Raw genomic sequence first — 19,151 nt, 5'->3', positions numbered from 1 at the left:
TGTACGGTGATGTGGCTAATATATGGTTTTTTACACACTTGAAAAATATAAAAATATTGAGTTTCGTCACATCAAACTGATGAAATCACAGGCGTTTTATTGACCTTGAAGCGCTCGAAATCTGAATGTGTCCGCAGGCGATCTCCTGGAGGACGGGAGACGAGAAGCAGCAACTGACACCCGCTATGTTGTTGGAACTTCTGACACACAGGTGAAAACGGCGAATTTTAAGCGCTTTAATGTGAATAAAAGATGTGAGGAGTTGATAATTCAAGTTCAGAACATTGTCCAGTTTGTTTCATGAGTCAGTGTTGATGCTTGGACCCTGTTTTCAAAACTAGTTTAGAAGTGATCGTCATACATTTTTAAGCCGTGGGCACCACTGACCTTTCTACGCTGCAGACAGCACCACTGCACCTGCGGTTTATACACCAGTGTGGCTCATGTATATGAATGAATGAATATTACATAATATTTCAGTGCGCTTTTTAGTCTGGAATTTACGGTAATTGTGTGGAAGTTGTGACGCTGGTGTGTTTCCTGTAGTACTGTGTAGTAGTAATACTGGTTGATTTCCTGATGTATGGCATGTTGTGGTCACAACACTTGCTGTAGCCTCAGTCTGGTAAAGGAGGAGAATGGAGGGTTCAGCTCTTCATTTTAGTGACAAGACCAATGTCCGTTGGTTTCTGGAGCTGTCTGGAAGCAAACCTTGCGCCGAGGCATCTTCACTCAGTAGTAGTTCAGCAGAAGTAATGTTGTCATCATCATCGTCATCATCATCCACAGTGGCCTGATGCCCTTGAGACTCCACCAGTGAGTCCCGAGAGCCTGTTTTATGACTACCTGACGTTACGTCATTTAGGGAGGCGGTGTTTGAGTCAGCGGATGCTACGTGGCTTTTAGAAGAATTAATGTGGGGTGTGTCGCAATTTGCCACCTGCAGTGACGACATTCAGATGACTTCCATTTGTGATAATAATGTGTGAACATGATCCTTGTAAATGTCACTTCATTTTTCCATCACTTTAAATACTTTTGAAATGACTCTCCACTGTGATGATGCTGATCAGTTTTGTCTTGTTGTGGCGGTGTGACAGTAAGTCTTGGCTCCGAACACGCTCTGTCTTCTCCTCACCGCATGTCCTAACCAGTCTTATCACCGAGGTGCCTCGTCGACACAAACGGGCCTGGCCGGCCCGGCAAGAAGCGCAGCGCTGGATTTTCATTATTGGGAGTGAATATTTCAAAGTCCTTAACACTGACACTGCTCAGACTGTGTCTACGTGCAGGATGCAGCATACAACCAGCCAGAGTTGAGCAACAGCAATCTTGCTCACACCATGGGTTCTGAACCTGTTTGATCTGGCGGCCCACCCCTTCCACTACAGATGGGCCTGAGGCCCATTCAAATTAGAGGTGAGATGGTGCAGACACACTTGATTTCATTTGTGGTAAATAGCTCCATCTAATCGGCATAGTGTTTCACAAGCCTTAACTCTCTCAAACCAACAGCAGAACTAGGCTTATGTTGTGCTGATCAAATTTACTGAAGCGAAAATGATGCAAATTGATAACAAAAAGAGGACATGTAATAAATAAACCGGGTCTTAGAATAAATATATCCTAATTAAATAAAACTACAAATGATAGTTGAGAGAAATTGCCAATGAAAGTACTGCCATATTGTTTTCAAATTGTTATTATTATTATTATTATTATTATTATTCTGCAATGGGCTGGCGACCTGTCCGTGGTGTTTTCCTTACACAATGACCGCTGGGATGGGCTCCAGCCCTCCCCACAACCCTGAACAAGAACTAAGCGCTGGTTAACTGACAATGATTGTATGTATTGTTTTTGTTGTTATTACATTATTGTTATCATTGTATTAACAACCATACCACAGTGTACCCAGTATTAAAGTTTTTTTAAAAAAAAGGACATTCTTCCAGACTTCAGAAGAAATGAATGTTGACAAACTCTGACCTGAATTTCTCCTCACATAACACCCGGGTGGCACAATAACAGCTACTGAAAATTGAAAGAAACAGGTACAAAATGCTACTGATTTTAGACTCTAGAATCTCCAGCAGTTCTCACTGTACCTGAACACCTCATCTGTCACTGATGTAAGGAAACAGAAGTATTGATATTAACATTTGCCTTGTTGACTTCACTGACTGCAGCGGGCTGGTTTTTAATGAGTGAACTACCAGGTTTTGCCAAGAGTAGTGGTGCTGCAGGGGGAGTGTTAGTGGGCTTGGTGGTGCAGAAGTTTGGAAACTAATGGCGTAAAAGTAGCAATAGTGGCAGAGCTGTGTTTGGAATATTGGACTTGTTGCTGTCAACATATCGGTGGTGGTTAACGGTTGTTTCTACACCACTGTCATTAAGCCAGTGGTATAGAAATATACTTATAGTTTTTCTAATGTTGTGGCATTTGCTTAGCGGCATAGTAATACTAGATGTGAGAACGGAGAAGTACTGTCCATGTCGATGCAGTAACAACAGGTGTAGAAAATATGACAACAGTGCTAGAGCATGTGGTGTATGAGGTATACAAGGGAGAGCCTTCTGGCTTGCATTGCTTCAATTAGTCACATAGAAGTAGAGCACCAGAGGTGTAGCAGGAGTGATATTAGTTCAAGTAGTACTGGAACATAAGTAGTACTGGTGATGGAGAGTTATTAGTGTACAACCTTACAGGTGTACAGGTGAGGAGCTAGTGATGGTTGATGTAAGTAGTTCAGTAATACTAATGTTACAGCCACAGTAATAACAATGGTATTGATGTGGTAATATCGGTGGTGTAGCATTTGGAATACATGCAATGTTTTATGAGTAATTTTGGTGGTATATTACAGTACCAGAGGTGTGGAAGTTGTTCAAATAGTGTTGAGGAATTTTTACTACTATTAACATTCACAGTTGTGTAGTGGTGTGTAAGTGTATGTAGCAACAAGAGTGGTCTAGGAGTACACTTATTTCTATTGCAGTGTTACTGCAACAGTGGTGGTGTCGAAGGCCAAATGACGCTTGGAAACTATGGAACCTAAATGTTCAATCACCACAGGACACACAGTCAATTCAAGGTTTTTAATAATTTACTTTAAAAATAGTGTAAAAGTCACAGACGTCTCCTGCTGAGAGCGCGTCTGTTGATATTCAAAGTCATGAGCGTGTAACAAATTCCTGCCACGTTTTTCCTCTGGGAGTACACAAGTTGTACGCTCATTTATCATTCATGGAAACGCCAGTAGAAGAGAGTTTGGATATGACACGCTCAAAAATAAAGCGCCCCATATACAGCCGTAGAAAAGAACATAGGTGTATTTACAAACATGCGACAGACAGTGTGAAGCTTTGACATCGAATTCAAATAAAATATGAACAATTAGAGCTGCACAACATCAGGCTAACATGCTGATATATCACTCTCAACTGCTGAGAGTTTAACTGGAGTGCACCTTGTTATTGTTCAGCTATGCAGATGAAGTGGCATATAATTGCCCGAGTGCCGGTGAGCGGACTTTAAAGTGGGTTTTTCATGTTACTTACAGGAAAAGTCACTGTCATTGTGCAGCTCTAATTCAGCTCTTTATAAATATGCACTCGCTTCTTTCATTTAAATGTGTTAAATAAACAAGGCGGAAGTGAGATGAGTGAATAGTCACACCACTTTATCATCATAGTAAGTGCTGCAGAGGTCACGTATGCTCCATTTATATATATATATATATATATATCTATATCAAATTCTCTCATGATATAATTTGTATAAATACAGTTTTTATTTCGGCAGATAATTCAGCATCAATCACTAGGAGAACTTTTTCTGGCTTTAAATATTAAAAAATAAGTCTCCATTCTGTGAAAAAGTTTTACATTTGAGACGCCGTCGTATTTACACAGCAAAAGTGCAGTTTCAGAAAGATTCCTCGGCCGGCGTACAAAATAAGCTTTAAAACAGACGTGTTTGCCACTTTGCTGGTTGTGCCGCCGCAAGCAGAGACCACGACGGCGCTGCGCTCCAGGCAAGTTTAGAGTCCGACCCAGTTCCCCCCGCTCATTCGGCTGGTTCTGATCCAAATGGGGCGCTGTAGGCACAGAGGTAAAGACAAAAACACCTCTCGAGTCAATGTCACTAAAGCATGTTCAGGATGGCGTTGTACATCTGGATCAGAACCGCCAGGTGGACAGGCAGGCAGGACTGGCGGTCCTGGGTTGCAGGTGTACAGGTCAGCCAGGAGAGGGCGTTGTACTGCTCCAGAACGAACCTGGAGGACATGACGAGCGGTTAGAGCCAGAGCAGGTGGAAGAGCAGACTGCTGGTATTACCTGAGCACATCAGAAGTGGTCTTGGAGTCGAGGGGGTGGGGGCTCCGCTTACTCTTGTCGGAGGCCAGCTCATCAGACTGGACAATGGAGATATGGTGGTGGAGCGATGCCTGAAGAGGAGTACAAGAGTAGTGACTCTGAAGTGAATGTCAAAAAAAAAAAAAATATATATATATATATACAAAAGTATTAATTCATAAAAAACAAAAAAAAGGCGTCGGGATGCGTTCTTTCAGACAAGTGTACTTGTGTACTTGCTGTTGTGCGCTCGCCCAGTTGTTACCTTGAGGAAAAGCGGACACTGACTCTCTGCCTGAGGACACGAGGCCCAGAACCAGTGAGGGAGACCTCTTGCTGACGCAGTGGACACGTAGTAGCCGAGGGCCAGAGGCTGCTGCTTGACTTCCTCTGGAGGATTGTCTCGGGACAGCAGGCGCTCCCCCTGGCTCTGCACATACACACACACACAGGACAGGAGCAGAGAAGCCTCAGAGCCAGATCATGAACACTGCCATGCTTATTTAAGTTCTCAGTGTGTCCTGGTGCTGGTCAGGACCCAGGAGCGTCACCAGTATGTGAATCTTGTTGTCTGTCAACACGTCGTCTTCTGCCTGCAGACAAATTCCACTGTTGCTACTGAAGTGGGCCACGGAAGCCCGAACTCTGCTGTCAGGCGTGATTCCCTGATAAGAATCTGGATCTTTAGTTCCAGCTCAGCGCGCCTATAGTGAGCATGTCGAGCCACTATAGCGCTCTAGCTCCCGTCATGCGTCCAGCTAAACACTATCTGATCACTCCACTCTCCACTGCAGCACTGTCAACTGAAAGATCAGCCGGCCACGTTGACAAGCGTCTGTTTATCAGACTTACCCGAGTGTGCTGGAAGTGTGACCCCATCCCCATCCCGGATGGAGATCCAGGTGAGGGCACCGGTGAGGTGGTCGGGGAGGAATGGAGGTTCCCTGTGATCAGCATCATGTCGTGACCGATGTCATTCTCCAACTCGTCAGGGAACGGAAGATCAAACATGTCGTCTGCAGAAACACATCGCAGCAGAATATAACGTTAACTCGTTTCTGTTCTTCAGCCAAAAACAGCTTAAAGAAATGGACCAACTGAAAATCTAAATATGACGTGTGTTGGGAACATTCTTTAAATAGGATCATCATGCGACGAGAAGCAACATCAATGCTGGTGTCATTGATCAGAAGGACAATGTCTCCATCTGGTGGACAGAGAGGACTACTACATTTCAGAACGTGTTTTTTTTAAGCATTTAAAAAACATAAATATCAAATGCTGTGATTTGGGAAATCTCTCTCAGTGACAGAGGAGCACATTATATCTTGAGAGTGTGAAAGAGGACGCCCTCACCGTTGTTGTCCTCGGTGGGGTAGGAACTGGGTGCCAGCTGAGTGGTGGCCGACGTGGGGAAGACCAGTATGTGAGTGCAGGAAGCGTCCTGAGGAGTGTTGAGCTGCGACGTCTGCAGGTTCAGAGCCGTGCTGCGGCCGAACACCGAACCCATGGTCACTGCATCTGTGTGGAGCAGATGGTGGGCAACATGACGCTCATGTGTGGCCTTTCATGAGAGAGCTTTCTCAGCTCTATACATGTCAGGCTGAGGTCAGAGGGAAGCTCACCAGGCATGATGACCAGCGACCCCTGGGGCTCCAGGGCCACCAAACAGGCACTGAGGATGGAGGGCGAGTCGGCCGCTGAGATCCCACACATCCGACAGGCGTCTCTCAGCTGGCGGCCGATGGACTGGAGGGAATGTTCACCAAGAAGAGAGCTCCAGTCTGGAGGAGGCAAGATCCATTACCCTGGACTCTGAACATCACCTTCACTTTCAACGTTGCTTCTCGATGTGGCTCACCTTTCAGCTCTCCGTGGCCTAGTCTTCCTAAGCGGCCGATCACAATCCTCCAGGGCAGTGACGTCATCTGGATGAGACAGATGCACCACTCCCACAGCTTCTGCAGACCCATTTTCCGAGCCGAAACCTTTGGCCGCCGAGCTCTGCAGCAAGAAAGCACCAGATGAAGTTCAGCCACTTGAGACGTTGTGTGAAGGCTCTCGCGCACCTGTTGGGGATGTCGATGTTGATGATGCAGGTCTCCAGTAGCTCCCCCTGCTGGTCGGTACATGAAACTAGTATCCAACGCTGGTCATGTGACAGACAGTATCCCACGTAGAGCACGTTGTATTTGGGAGGAATCTCGGCCCAGATTTCTCCAGGTTCTGGCTGCTTGGAGCGGGTCGGCCCCAGGATGAACGGAGGGGAGTAGAGCTGTATTGGCCTGAGCTGCTGCAGGAGGTAGAAAAATAACATTTCAGCCTTTTTTCAATCATTAATTCCAGTTTTACAAGTTAGTCTTCCTCTGAGTTCCTCTGAGAACTCTTCAGACCTCGGAGCTCTTGAAGACTGTTTGGGCGGTCGACACGGGTCCAAAGCCAGTCAGCGACTTGATGTGAGTTTGCTGAGGAAGCAGGCGTCGACACTGAGAGTAGCAGGAGAAGGCGAGCGAGCGAAGGTGCTGCAAGTACTGGTGACTTTCCCCGCTGACGGGCTGCAGCAGGAACTGACAGGGAACCACCTGAGGGGAGATATGAACACATGAATGAAGGATAAAGGCTTCTCCCCCGCCCTTCCTCACGAGGATTCCAACCTGAAGCACCAGAGCGGGTCGGATCTTCTCGGGCAACGTCTGCAGCATCTCGGTGTAGCAGCGGAGGAGCCCAAGGAGCCAGATGCTTCCTCCCTCCACCTCATCGCCGTCCCCTTCTTCTCCTCCTTCACTTCTGGTGATGTTAGGGCCCAGGAAAGCGTCGACGATGTAAACAACAATAGCGGGTGGGTTGGTGTGGCTCTCCAGCGAGTCGGCACAAGTGGGAACCCCAATTCTGGAGTGTTCATTGGACCTGGAGCCAAAAGGTGTATCATCACACACCGGTTTCTTTTGGAAACAGGTGACCCAGAATTTAGTCATGTGACTCACAGTTCTGGGTTCTCTGCTGATGCGATGGAGGAACCGGATGCTACGGTGTGTTCACTGTGGTTACTGTCCACAGTCTGGCTCGAGGAGACTCCAGTGGGCGTGGGAGCGTTTGTAGAAGCTGGGTCTGCGTCAGCAGTCCATGTCTGAGCCTGAGCAGAGGACGCCGGCGTGGAGCTGGACGACTGGACTCTAGGAGGCAGCAGGAGACTGCTGTCCAGAATCAAACCTGAGAGCTGAGGAGCTGCCACAGAAGACTGTTATGAGCAAATATGAATTCATCCTCACCTCCACCTCATCTTTCTTCATGGACAGCTTTTCATCAAGCCCTTATACAGTAGATGAACCTATGCAACATGACCTGACGTGGGCACTTCAAATGGCTGAAACTCCTCAAAGGTTAGGCCCACCCAAAACATTCAGACACCATTTGAAAGCAGAGATCCGTTGCCCTATAGATAACAGTTTTATTCAGTAGCCAAAGATCAATCTCCACCTAACAAATGTAGAAAATACTCTAGAAAATATCTGTATTGGGCTATGTTTAATGCAAAAAAATGCATTAAAAATTTGATATTCCATAATGATTCATTGAGATCTCTCCTACTTTGCACTCGCATATCTGTCATGACAGTAACCTGTGACACTTCAGCAGTGACCTGCCTCTTAGTTCCAGAGTAATGAAGGCAGGCACATACTGTGAGAGAGCGAGACCTAGCTGTGTTGTAGCATGGAGCTACTGTGCCATTAGCCGAGCGCTGGTTGTGCCAGTTTAGTTGGGTTTCACATTTCACTATTTCAAATCAAAAGTAGGTTTAGAATAGATCAAAGTACAGTAGTTACCGAGCTGCTGTTTGCAGGCGTAAGCGTAGAGTTTGAGTTTGCTGATGTTGTCGATGTGTTGCTGTCCCAGCCAAGGACCAGTCAACCACTGGTCTACGTCCAGTTCCTCCAGCCGCTCAGGCTCCACCTCCTCCCCGACTCGGACGATCCCGTCTCTGGTCACCCTGGCCAGGGGACGGTGCTTCCCCAGGCGACACGTCTGCAGGAGAGTGGCGTCCTCAGAACGGACATTCACGATGCGTCACGTTGATGCGACTGTTCGTTACCTCGTACACGGCGCTGAGCTCCTGGAAGAAGGAGCAGGCGGCCGCCAGCAAAGACGGACTGTTGGGACAGAGAACCACATAGGCTACGTCTCGCTGCCCTCCGTAGGGTTCCAGCAACAGCTTCTCCCAGAATGGCAGCGCCAGCGGAGACAGAGCCAGGAAGTCACGCTCCCGGTCGTAGCCGAGCAGCACGGTCGGGATGGGAAGCGGCTCTGGTGACTCCTCAGAACCTTTGAGCAGAGAATCATTTGATCGGCCCCAGCCCAGTTGTAAATGATTTTCTATACCATCAAATTTGATACATGCTCAAAATGGATGGGAAGGAAGCTGAAAATGAATGGAACCTCACCGTAGGAGCCTCTGCCCGCCATCTTGTGGAACTGTTGCCAGGTGAGGGGACCCTGCACGTGCTGGATGTTCTCCCAGGTCCGGCCAGTTCTCTTCTTCTGTATGGCGTCCTGCAGGAACGGCTGCAGAGACAGAAGCATGCGGACCATGTCCTGTGAGGACAACATGCTCATCTCCACCACTGCGGACAGAAGATGCACAGAGACAGCTTAGAAATACAAACAGCAGAAATCCCACTGGCATGAAGGTACTGCACAGCAACAGGAGGAGCGACCGGCACACTTCTGAAACCACCTCCACACTTCTCACCGTTACTCTGAGGCCAACAGTGCAGCGCTGTGCTCCTGACCACTGCAGGGTCCACTTTCCCCCCAGTGGGATTGTCCACATACTGCAGCCCCTGCTCCAGAGCATTGTAACACTCCACACAGGCGTCACTCCCATCCGCCCACTGCTTCTCAGACATCCAGCTCTGGAGCAGCGCCCCCTTGCGGCCGTGACTGGAACAGCTGGGTGGGAGGTGCAGGGACGTGAGGGAGCAAATCGGCTGCGAGCACTGCTCCTGGAGGAGGACCATGACTGATGGGCAGGCAGGCGCACTGTCTAGAGGTCTTTTTGCCTTCAGATCCCCCATAGCTGGGTCCCGGCGACACAGAGCCAGTCTCCTCTCAGCCGCACGTCCCACTTCAGAGGATCGACCGTAAATATCCAGTTCGTCCTCCAGGAAGAGGCCGGTACCATGGGCCAAACGGCGGTTGACGATGGCGCTGAAGCCGCACATGCAACGGTACTGGTCCTCGCAGGTGGAGTCAGGGATGTAGACCCCCACGTCAGCTCCTTTCACATTCATGTTGCAGGCACAGATACAGCAGCTGTCAAAGTTCCGGTCCTTGAACACGTTGAGAACCGAGTCGGACAGTAGGAGGACTGTATACAGGCTGTGGGCCTCAGGCAACGACGGTCCTGGCCGGGCAAGAGGCTCCACTGAGCTGAGGTGCAGGCTGGTGGACGGAGTGGAGACGGGCGAGCTGAGTTCTGTGCCGTCCTGCTTCACCGACCCTTGACCCGAGCTGGTTGTGTTCAAGCCTCTGGGAGTGCGAGGCGTGCGTGGTGTGGGCACGGAGAAGCGAGGTGTGGCAGGAGAGGGCAGGATCCCCGCTGTGGTGCCGACCGAGGCAGTGGTCACGCTCATCTGGCTGTAGTCCTGGTCAGGAACACTGGGGACGTTTCTGAAAGAGACATCACGGTATTTTGTCCCAAAGTACACTGGGTAGACCAAGACAGAATACAGCTAGGATATTTTTTTGGATGTCCCACGCTTGCTAGTTCGACATCTTCATGTTAAACTCGTGTCGATGTGAGTAAGCTAAAGCAGCAATGTTTTCAGGAGTCACCCACGTGTATCCATCCTTGTTGAAACTGCTGCTCTGGGGGTTCATGATGACAGGGAAGTGCTCCATTTTGGGCATGAGGGACCAGGACGGGCGGTAATGGCACTGCTCGGGGATCTTCAGAGACGCTAGCGTCTGACTCGGCAGGCAGGAGAGAGGAGCAAACATGGAGGAGCCCAGCGATGTCTGGAACATAAAAGACAGTTGGCCATTCATTTATTTTTTAGTTTTATAGTTAATAAATAGAAGAAGAAGTCGATGGAGTCGTTTCCTCGGCTGCTGGTCAGATCTGCGTCTCCATTCTCCCCGGAGCTGACTAATTAGCTTCCCTGAACAAATCCCACTCTGCAGACAGCCTCTATTTATAGCATGACAGATGCTAAACATCCACTGCCTACTATCCACCATCTGCTCACTAAAAAACAACTTGCTCTCGTCTGTCCTGTTGCACTGACACTTGAAGTGAAACAGTTGAGCATCCAAACTTCTCCTCACTGTTGTTGGTACCACGTGATCCTAAACCCTCACCTGGAAGTCCTCCTGCCCCAGACTGCCCCCGTCGTCTTCAGTCTCCATCCTGTAGTCAGGCAGCTGGTTGGAGCTCGAACTTGCGATATGGTCAGCTGACCCGGTGGCAGTGGAGGTCTCCTGACTGGGAGTGTCGCGATATGTTGTGTTTGGAGAGAAGGCTGGATGCTGCTCCAACGATGGAGGCGTCGGGAACATCCGCTGGAGGTCGGCGATCGCTGAAGGGGATTCAACCAAACATTCAGAAGGTGTTTGTCAAAAAAATAACATCAGAGAATGTGACTCACTTGACGGATACGAAACTGCAACTCTGCCCTCTTTTCCGAGGGGGCGATCTTCTGTCGAAACTGGCAGCTTAGTTGAATGCTGGATAGAGTGAACAGAACCTTGTTAAAGATTTAAGAGAGAAAGAGAAAGACTTTGACTCATGTTTAACTTAAAATAAACAATAAACCCCACAGCACGGCGCAGTGGCGATGTGTGTTGCGGTCCGAAGACTTGGAGCGTCATCAGATCCACGATCAACACAATTTACATGACTTAGTTCCACGTTTCACTTTGTCATTCCCTATACTAAAGGTATGGCATGTGTTTCAACTATGATACATTGTTGATGGTGGTGAAGTCTGTTGAATCCAGTGGAGTGAAGATGAGACGCTCCAGTCTGCAGCGTCGCTCACACACGCTCAGACCGTGGCCACGATAAAAAATACAGACGTGAAATATGCGCACACATTTCTATCTACACCACTTGATATTTCCAGGAGGATCACGGTAAAATGTATGAATTTTAAAAATACATGCACAAGAGACATGTGCCACCACCAACCTTGTGACACACAGGTGCTGTAACCACTATTCTGCCGCTAAGTCACATGACCAGCAGTCAGATGAGCCTTACATGTTTGTAGGATGTGGCTCTTTTCAGAAACACAGTGAAACAATGTGGCTCTGGTTGCCCACCCTGGCGTAAGGCATAGACCCAGAGACCTGAGCAGCATGGTTTTACATGAAGGTGAAACGTTTTAATACCACTGTGCTCACTAGAGTCAGTCCAACATTTCAATATGTACTGTCCGTGCTCAATTACAAAAATATTTTGTGTATAGAAGTAGTAGTTCTCACTCCAAGCTCTTCCTCATCTTCGTCAAAAATGTTGTCCAGATCAGAGATGTTGACCACCAGGTCTTTTTCTCGGGTCAGAGAAGGGTTGGCTTTGGAGCTGTCCTCGTCTTGAGCCGATTCGTCTGGATGCAAAGGTGGTACGTCAGTCACATTAAACACGGATTTGTTTTCAGTTCAAATGCAGTTCGATGGAGGCATTCGCACCTGATTCTGGCGCTGAGTTGAATATGGACATGGCGTCTTTTCCGTCAGGCAGCGTGCCGTTGCTGGTGATTTCTTCCCCCTTAGATAGTCAGTTTTAACAAGCTTTAGTTATGGCCTTTTACAGTGTTATGAACTAATACGAGAAAGAAAAAAGAACTGAGGAAAAATGCTAAATCTGCTCATTTACGGTGATTAAGTTAAGTTCAGCAGTGTGCAGCCAGTGATGAGAGGTTTTCAGCACAGTCTGTGGTGTTTCACTTGTTAATCTCTCAAATAAATAAACCAAAGTTGCACTGAAAAGATCAATCCTGTTCAACCCTCAACTGTTGCTTCATTGCTCAGATTAAGTATTGGCGAGAGGCGAGCCATGATGACTCATGAATTTGCATGAATCTGAGTGGGAAATGACTTATAACTGATTAAAAAGCCAATGTTGTATTTTTCAAATGGAGATGACAAATGAGCTCACAGAAAAGAAGCTGGCAATGATTGCACTGCTGCCGTTCACTGATGGTTTGATAGTTCTAACTATTCCACTCCATAGCAAACTTCAGGAACAGATTACAAGTTTACATTTGCAACTGGAACATCGACTGTTATTCCTTGGTTTGACAGACCTTAGTGGCCTTGCTGGACTCCCGTCCTTGACTCTTTAGCCTCCGGGGGGAGGAGAAGGTGTACTCGATGTCTCCCTCCTTGAAGTCATATGGATCTTCTCCAGGATCCCGCAGCATCTCCACGCCTAGAGTGCTGACATGGTCCCGCACCCTCTCATCTGACAGTTTGAATCTTTTATGCTTCTGTGTGTAAAGTCTGGAGACATGATAAAATCAGATGAGACAGACACTTCATTATGCTTTGAATTTGACATAGTTTAGTCTTGGATGTAAAACAACCAGACCACCAAACATGAAGTGAGCTATGAGAAGAAAACTCCAGACCATCTCACCTCTTCAGCCCCGCCTCCTCAGGTCTTGCTTCTGTTTTCATCTCCTCTAACTTATCGACGGGAAGCTCGGGGGGTCTGACGTCAGTCTTGTCAGTCCTGGGGGTCCTGAAGCCCCTCCACCAGCCAGCCCCCGTGTCCCTCTGTCTCAGCAGTGCCGTGTACATGGCCGTCTCACTGGTCACCATCCCCAAACCCAATGCTCCTTCCTGACACACCTGCATGTCCACGTGCCCGTTCAGAACCTCAGGGTCCTGCACCCGGGGGTGTGGGCTCAGAGTGGGTGGGAGAGGAGACATTGGCGACAGGAGAAGAGCTTCAGGCACTTTCCTTTCTTCAGCGAGTGTTTTGGGGTACTTGCAGTTTGCTATAGAGGAAAGAGGCTCCAGTGGCACCTCAGGTAAGACTAAACTGCTGAGCTGAGGTCCTGCCGTGGGGTCCTGCTCTAGAGGGGTTTCTTGGGAAACAGACAGTCTGTGGTGGAAGGGGATTGTCGTGAGTCTCTTGGACTGCTTATCTCCCTTCTCGGTCTTGTCGCTGCTCTTGTGTTTGGACTGAGAGGGAGGGTACAGTGAGGGGCCGGGGGTCTGGCTGCTGCTGCTGCCGCTGGACTGGCAGTTGTTGGAGGAAGAGTAACTCACACTTGCTCTCTGCTGCTTCACCCTGAAACAGAAACAGTGAGTTAGCTCACCTGGTCACAGGTTTGGGTGTAAAGGAGGAACTAGTGCACAGAAATAAAACACCATGAATCATGACGTAGCACAGAAACAGTGATGATATTTCTGAGATGCAAAGCTTCAAAATCAGATGGACGCGGTGTAAACACTAACAAAACAATACAATGATGAACAATGAAGTATAACGTAGTATATAAAGTAGTAATGAAGTATAGGTTGTTTTTCAGTGAATATTTTGATTTGATCTGATGAAGATGCAAGAACCACTGCTAACAAGAGCTTAAATTGTGGCTTAAGTTTGACACTGAGGTTTGATCATGCTTGTCACCTCCAGCCACTAGATGACAGTGGTTCAGCTTCAGGGTTACAAAAGGCAGAGACAACAAAGGTTGACTCAAAAAACTGCCCACAAACTGGAACTGATGTCAAACTCCAGCCTCCTATCAGTGCCAATAGGAGCTTATTTTCCTGGCCTTCTCAGAGTTTGACGCCTTCCATGATGATGTAGTGTAGCGTCAGTTTAAAGCAGGTTTGTCATGGCAGAAATCTGTTGCTTTTGAAAGTTTTAAGCAAGTTTGCTGAGCACCTAGAGCAGCTGCAGGCAGCTCTGGATCCCAGATCGTTGAAGTCCCACATGGTGGCCACGCTGTCTCTCTTCAGCGGGACCTCGCCCGGCGGCTTCAGCCTGCAGTGATTCAGAACGTCAGTCATGCAGCAATGCCGCCATCCTGTCGTCCTTGTGGGACTCGCTCACTCACACGTGCTGGGGCTGGTTCAGGTAGCACTCCTTCCAGGCCTGGTGGACCACCTGGGACGTCAGCTTCTTCCCACGATGCTTTGGGCTCGCCGTCGTGACTCCGACATTGGTGTCTGGAGTCGCGACGCTAGAGATAGAGGTCACAAAGCCGCTGTCCGCTGCAACCAAACAGAGAATTCAAATGTATTTTCATCTTTCGATACTGTGAGTTACTTTATTTGAGCCCAGTCTATCTTGTTTGGAGTTGGGGTCATGGAAGTTCAGCTTCATCAATTAGAATATTGTATTCAGTCAGATGTAAATGGTTAAAATAATAGAATATGTACAACACTGGGATCCATACAACTAAATATAGAACCCGGTGTTGTAGACCAGAACTGATCATGAGATATTCAACATATTTCATGTGTGACTGAGGTAGGAACTTGGTGACCAGCACAGAACTCATGAGGCAGTAGGCGAGTGAGATCTCATGCTCAGAGGCGTCATGAGACCAAATCATGACAATATTTCTGACTTACATGAATCGAGCTGCAAGTTTTTCAAACGGTTATTTGTGACCTATAGTGTTATTTGTTACATCTGATCTACCAAAAAAGAATACGCTGAGTCACATGCAGCGCCAGAACCAATCACAAGAGACACCTGCTTTTTCATTGCGGCTCATATGAGAATGAAATCTTTTACATGTGACCAGACCAACAAGACCAACAGTCATGTTAAGTGTTGAACATTTCATACTTCACATGCTCTATTTTTTTGTATATTGATTTATTTTCTCATCTCGCCTTGCAAGCTGACGTCACTACTGCAGCTTTACTAGCTACTAGCTTGACTTGACAGTTTAGTCCCGCCTACTCCGGAGTCATTCAGCAATGACACTAGATACCACAGTTTCATTTATTTTATTTAAGCTCGTAAGACAGCAGGACTGCAGGAGGAAACCAGAGTTGTCTGGAAGAAACCCAGACACGCCAACTATATGGTCTTGAAAGAATATTTCTGTGGCACCTGAGCAGGGCTGTTCCGGCGACGTGGGCGGAGTGAGCGGCACGCTGCAGTGGTTCTGCTCTCTGAGCCCGTGTGCCACAGGAGGAGGCGGGGGCTGCTCCAGCGGCAGATCCCCCTGAGCGATCAGCACCAGGGCAGCTGGGTAGGTCATCCTGACTCCGCCTGGGAGGAAGACCAGAGTGATGATGTGATGGCGCATTTGTTTGACATCAATGGCTTGTTTGTCATGAAATATTGAAATCCAAAGAAATCTATTTTCATCACCTCTCCTCATAAGACCAGAGTCTCTCTGCTAAACCCTGAATCGTCTCACTGCAGACCAAAAGGTTCATCCTGAGCCAGCGCTGGTGTTTTGGCAGTTTTGATCACAATCGGGTCAAAGCAACGCCCCAGAGCCGTCGGTCCCTCCATCAAACTCTTCTCTCTCCATATATAGCTGGGATACATTTTGCGTAGCCACCAGGGGGCGCCGACGAGCTGCTCTTCACCTCATTTAAGGAAAGACTCTTAATCAATACTTCAGAAGTCGCACCTCTGGCACCACCATTCCACCCTCATGGTCACTTTACTGACAAGACATGTTTAACATTGCTGTGATAGGACAATCCATATTTATTTCATTACACTTCATCATTTTTCCTTCAACGAGTTAGTTATTTACAGCTACTACCAAGTGTTTCTGAAATATTAATACATGTCTTTTATACAGAGATTATCATTAAATATATTGCACAGAATTTAACCTTTTTTCCCTCACAATTGGTTCTTCTTGCTACTAAGATGTACATTTGCAATAATACTAACAGTAATTAGAAATATTTTGTTTGTTTTTCCTTTCAGGTAAAATATAATTCCTTACATGGTGAGAGTGATTTTAAATACCATTATTTTTTATTTTTATTTTTCTATTTTGCTAAAATTATGATTATTAGTATCTGTGTTCCAATAGGCAGAGATAATTGCTGTTATTATTATTAATAATAATAGCTATTATTATTAATAATAATATCAGTGTGAGCTATTATTATAATAGCTCAATAATAGCAGTTATTGCTATTAATAACAATAATCGCAATAACCACAATTTTACTATTTTAAACATTTATCTTTTAATGATGCCTTTTCCCCATTTAATGTTTACATTTTAAAGCGCTTGGAAGACATAATAGTGTTAATAATAATTGCCTTAATGTGCAATAATATGCACACAATTCTTCATTGTTTTCTCAATTCTCGCCTTTAAATCAATTTCTTCATGCATTTTTACTGGTAAACTGTCCTCACCACCTGTATGATATACTTCTCCCCGTAATTCCTTGTTTTAGTTTGATTTTGTTTTCAACCTTTAGTTTTAAATTCTTTAGTAATTTCCCATCAAAGGTGACACCTCAGCAAGTCCACCACTGTAACCCCATCATGTTTCCGTTCTTCACCAATCTTGTTTGTCGTCCTGCCCTACTTCATCGCCCACATTCTCGGTCCTGTCCAGCCGCCGTCTCTCTCCAAACCATCTGTCCTCTGTAACTTTTCCCCTGACCCTTCGAGTCGACAATCTCTGGCTCTTTTAGGTCTCTGCTCCTGACATCGGTCGTCTCCACCTGTTCCACCGTGCCTGCACTCTCTTCTTCACCTCCCTCCAGCTCAGTCTTTGACTCTGGATGATAAGTTTGAACTGCAAACTGAACTAAACTGGTTTCATTTTAATTTAACACACACTGAAAATCGGGACACAAACGCATCATCAACACTTTCGTACCTACAACCACCTCCACTGCTACATGACCACTGGGATCACATGACTGGTTTGCCTTCTCGCCCCCCCGGTCTCTGTGCTGTAGAACCATCGGATAGAAGTAGCTCCACTCCTCCATCAGCTTGCGGGACGCCGGGTCGCTCATCTTGAAGGCCTGTCCAGTCAGGGTGCCACTCAGCCCGTACGGACTTAGGATCACTGTAGGTTTGAGGAGACGTGTTTGTGTTTTTTGTAACTGATGCAAACAGTTCTGATATTTCTTCTCACCTTGCACAGGTGTGGTGGAGGTCTGGGCGAGTCGCACGTGCTGGTCTGTGATGTGGTACGCAGGCTGATGCTGAGCGATCTCCACGCTGGTGCAGACGTTGCTCTCCCCGTGGAGGAAGAAGGAGAAGGAGCAGGAGAGGTGCTCGCTGGAGAGGAACGAGAGCCAAGGCTCGGTAACAGTGTCATGACCTACACCACAAGCCGCTTCAAGCAAGTTAAAAAAAAAGTGGCACCAAAAGTACATATCAAAACAGCTGAGCATGACCCTAATGAGCAAAGTTCATCTCAGTATTCACACCACCACATGTTCAACCCCCTGAGCCCCTCCAACTTTACCTCCCAGACTCTGCTCACCCACAGGCCAGTCACGCCCCGCCCCTATGAACATGAGGCCCAAACCATGAGCTGTCACCCAAATATCAAAACATCAGTGAAAATCCCAGAAGTATCAGACATGAAACATGGAAGTACGTTGAACTGACGTCCTCACATGAGGAATCTACCGATACATTCCAGAATCATGTGCCTTACAGGAGCACGTCAACTCATAAGCCCAGTCAGTCACAAAATCCACTTCTGCCGAAGTCGACAAATGGACCAGATGCAGGTGCTGTACACAGTTGGAATGCTGATGAGGTGTGTCATGTCGGGAACACGGTCAACACCACAGGCACTGCTCACTAATGGTAATTATAGTCCCAGACTTTTTTTTAAAGAAATACTCAGTTTTGATATCAACATTTCATTGTACCTTGAAAGTCTTGGGTAAAGTTTGGGAGGGATGTCATTTCACGCATCACAATTTTTTTATGCACTGTGACGTCACCAGGCGGCAGCCGTAGTGAATTACACTGCTTTTACAGATTGTTATCTGATCCACTGGAACTACTCTTTCTTTCATCTGTTGTCACTGATGGGGCGGGACTCTGAACACCACCACTGCTGTTCAGAGTATTTCTCTACCACGTCCAACAGCCTTGCAAGTCTGCCTTTATGTTGCATCCAGTAAACTCGGAAGTGGGATCTGGGAATGCTGTCTAAGCCAAGTTCAGCGTGTACCGGTTAGCAACTCCTTGATAAATATGCACACATTTGCAACAAGAAAACCTTGAAGAGGAAACAAAATGCTTCTTTCTGCATATTTCATTGATTCATAACTTCCTGTTTACGTTCTGTGACGCCAACCTGCATTGCACACTGTTTGGTGGTGGTGAGAATTCTCCGACTTCACGGCTTGTAAAATTGCGTGAGTCACAAGGGGGCGTAACTTTGTGTTCCGGTTCTAGGTTGTAGTACAGGGGTTCTTAACCTTTTTGATCTCGGGGCCCACCTTTCTTAGAACAAATGGACCCGGGGCCCATATAAGTAATAGAGCTGATTCATTACTCTTGATTTCATTTGTGATCAATAACCATATTTAATATAATTACATGTAAACAAACCAAAACCTCACAAAATTACATGAAACCATGTGATCATTGAAAAGATATTTGTCATCGAAAAGTCCAACCAGTAACAGAACCAGGTCATATTCATCAAATTTACTAAATAAAAAAAAAAAAACGAAAAAGATACGTATGATGCACTGATGAACTGTGGAGAAAATCTGAATCTGAATAAAATAAATATAATAAAACCATGTATAAATATAAAAAATAATACATTTTATTTAAACTCCAAAGAAGATATAAGTAT

The 19,151-nt window shown here is 46.7% G+C and overlaps 1 protein-coding gene across 1 annotated transcript in view; it reads right to left on the bottom strand.

Moving 5' to 3' along the window:
- Positions 1 to 3,097: 3,097 nt before the first annotated feature.
- Positions 3,098 to 19,151, bottom strand: part of LOC128769466 (mediator of RNA polymerase II transcription subunit 13-like) — an 89,887-nt gene continuing 73,833 nt past the window's right edge. The window contains exons 5-31 of the mRNA XM_053883252.1: positions 17,457 to 17,602; positions 17,193 to 17,387; positions 15,437 to 15,598; positions 14,427 to 14,583; positions 14,255 to 14,353; positions 12,995 to 13,654; positions 12,663 to 12,858; positions 12,046 to 12,124; positions 11,842 to 11,963; positions 11,004 to 11,082; positions 10,717 to 10,934; positions 10,196 to 10,374; positions 9,107 to 10,026; positions 8,799 to 8,978; positions 8,450 to 8,679; positions 8,184 to 8,382; positions 7,344 to 7,584; positions 7,014 to 7,266; positions 6,753 to 6,941; positions 6,429 to 6,652; positions 6,221 to 6,363; positions 5,985 to 6,143; positions 5,716 to 5,880; positions 5,212 to 5,375; positions 4,625 to 4,789; positions 4,342 to 4,451; positions 3,098 to 4,280 (exon numbers count right to left, since the gene is read on the bottom strand). Coding sequence (XP_053739227.1) covers positions 4,148 to 4,280; positions 4,342 to 4,451; positions 4,625 to 4,789; positions 5,212 to 5,375; positions 5,716 to 5,880; positions 5,985 to 6,143; positions 6,221 to 6,363; positions 6,429 to 6,652; positions 6,753 to 6,941; positions 7,014 to 7,266; positions 7,344 to 7,584; positions 8,184 to 8,382; positions 8,450 to 8,679; positions 8,799 to 8,978; positions 9,107 to 10,026; positions 10,196 to 10,374; positions 10,717 to 10,934; positions 11,004 to 11,082; positions 11,842 to 11,963; positions 12,046 to 12,124; positions 12,663 to 12,858; positions 12,995 to 13,654; positions 14,255 to 14,353; positions 14,427 to 14,583; positions 15,437 to 15,598; positions 17,193 to 17,387; positions 17,457 to 17,602 — 5,767 coding nt within the window. The 3' untranslated portion in view covers positions 3,098 to 4,147. The remainder of the gene's footprint in view (positions 4,281 to 4,341; positions 4,452 to 4,624; positions 4,790 to 5,211; positions 5,376 to 5,715; positions 5,881 to 5,984; positions 6,144 to 6,220; positions 6,364 to 6,428; positions 6,653 to 6,752; positions 6,942 to 7,013; positions 7,267 to 7,343; positions 7,585 to 8,183; positions 8,383 to 8,449; positions 8,680 to 8,798; positions 8,979 to 9,106; positions 10,027 to 10,195; positions 10,375 to 10,716; positions 10,935 to 11,003; positions 11,083 to 11,841; positions 11,964 to 12,045; positions 12,125 to 12,662; positions 12,859 to 12,994; positions 13,655 to 14,254; positions 14,354 to 14,426; positions 14,584 to 15,436; positions 15,599 to 17,192; positions 17,388 to 17,456; positions 17,603 to 19,151) is intronic.

This window comes from Synchiropus splendidus, chromosome 1 (assembly GCF_027744825.2).
Source record: "Synchiropus splendidus isolate RoL2022-P1 chromosome 1, RoL_Sspl_1.0, whole genome shotgun sequence".
Lineage (NCBI taxonomy): Eukaryota > Metazoa > Chordata > Actinopteri > Syngnathiformes > Callionymidae > Synchiropus > Synchiropus splendidus.
Note: the sequence above shows the minus strand (reverse complement) of the source record. Positions and strands in the feature narration are given on the sequence as shown.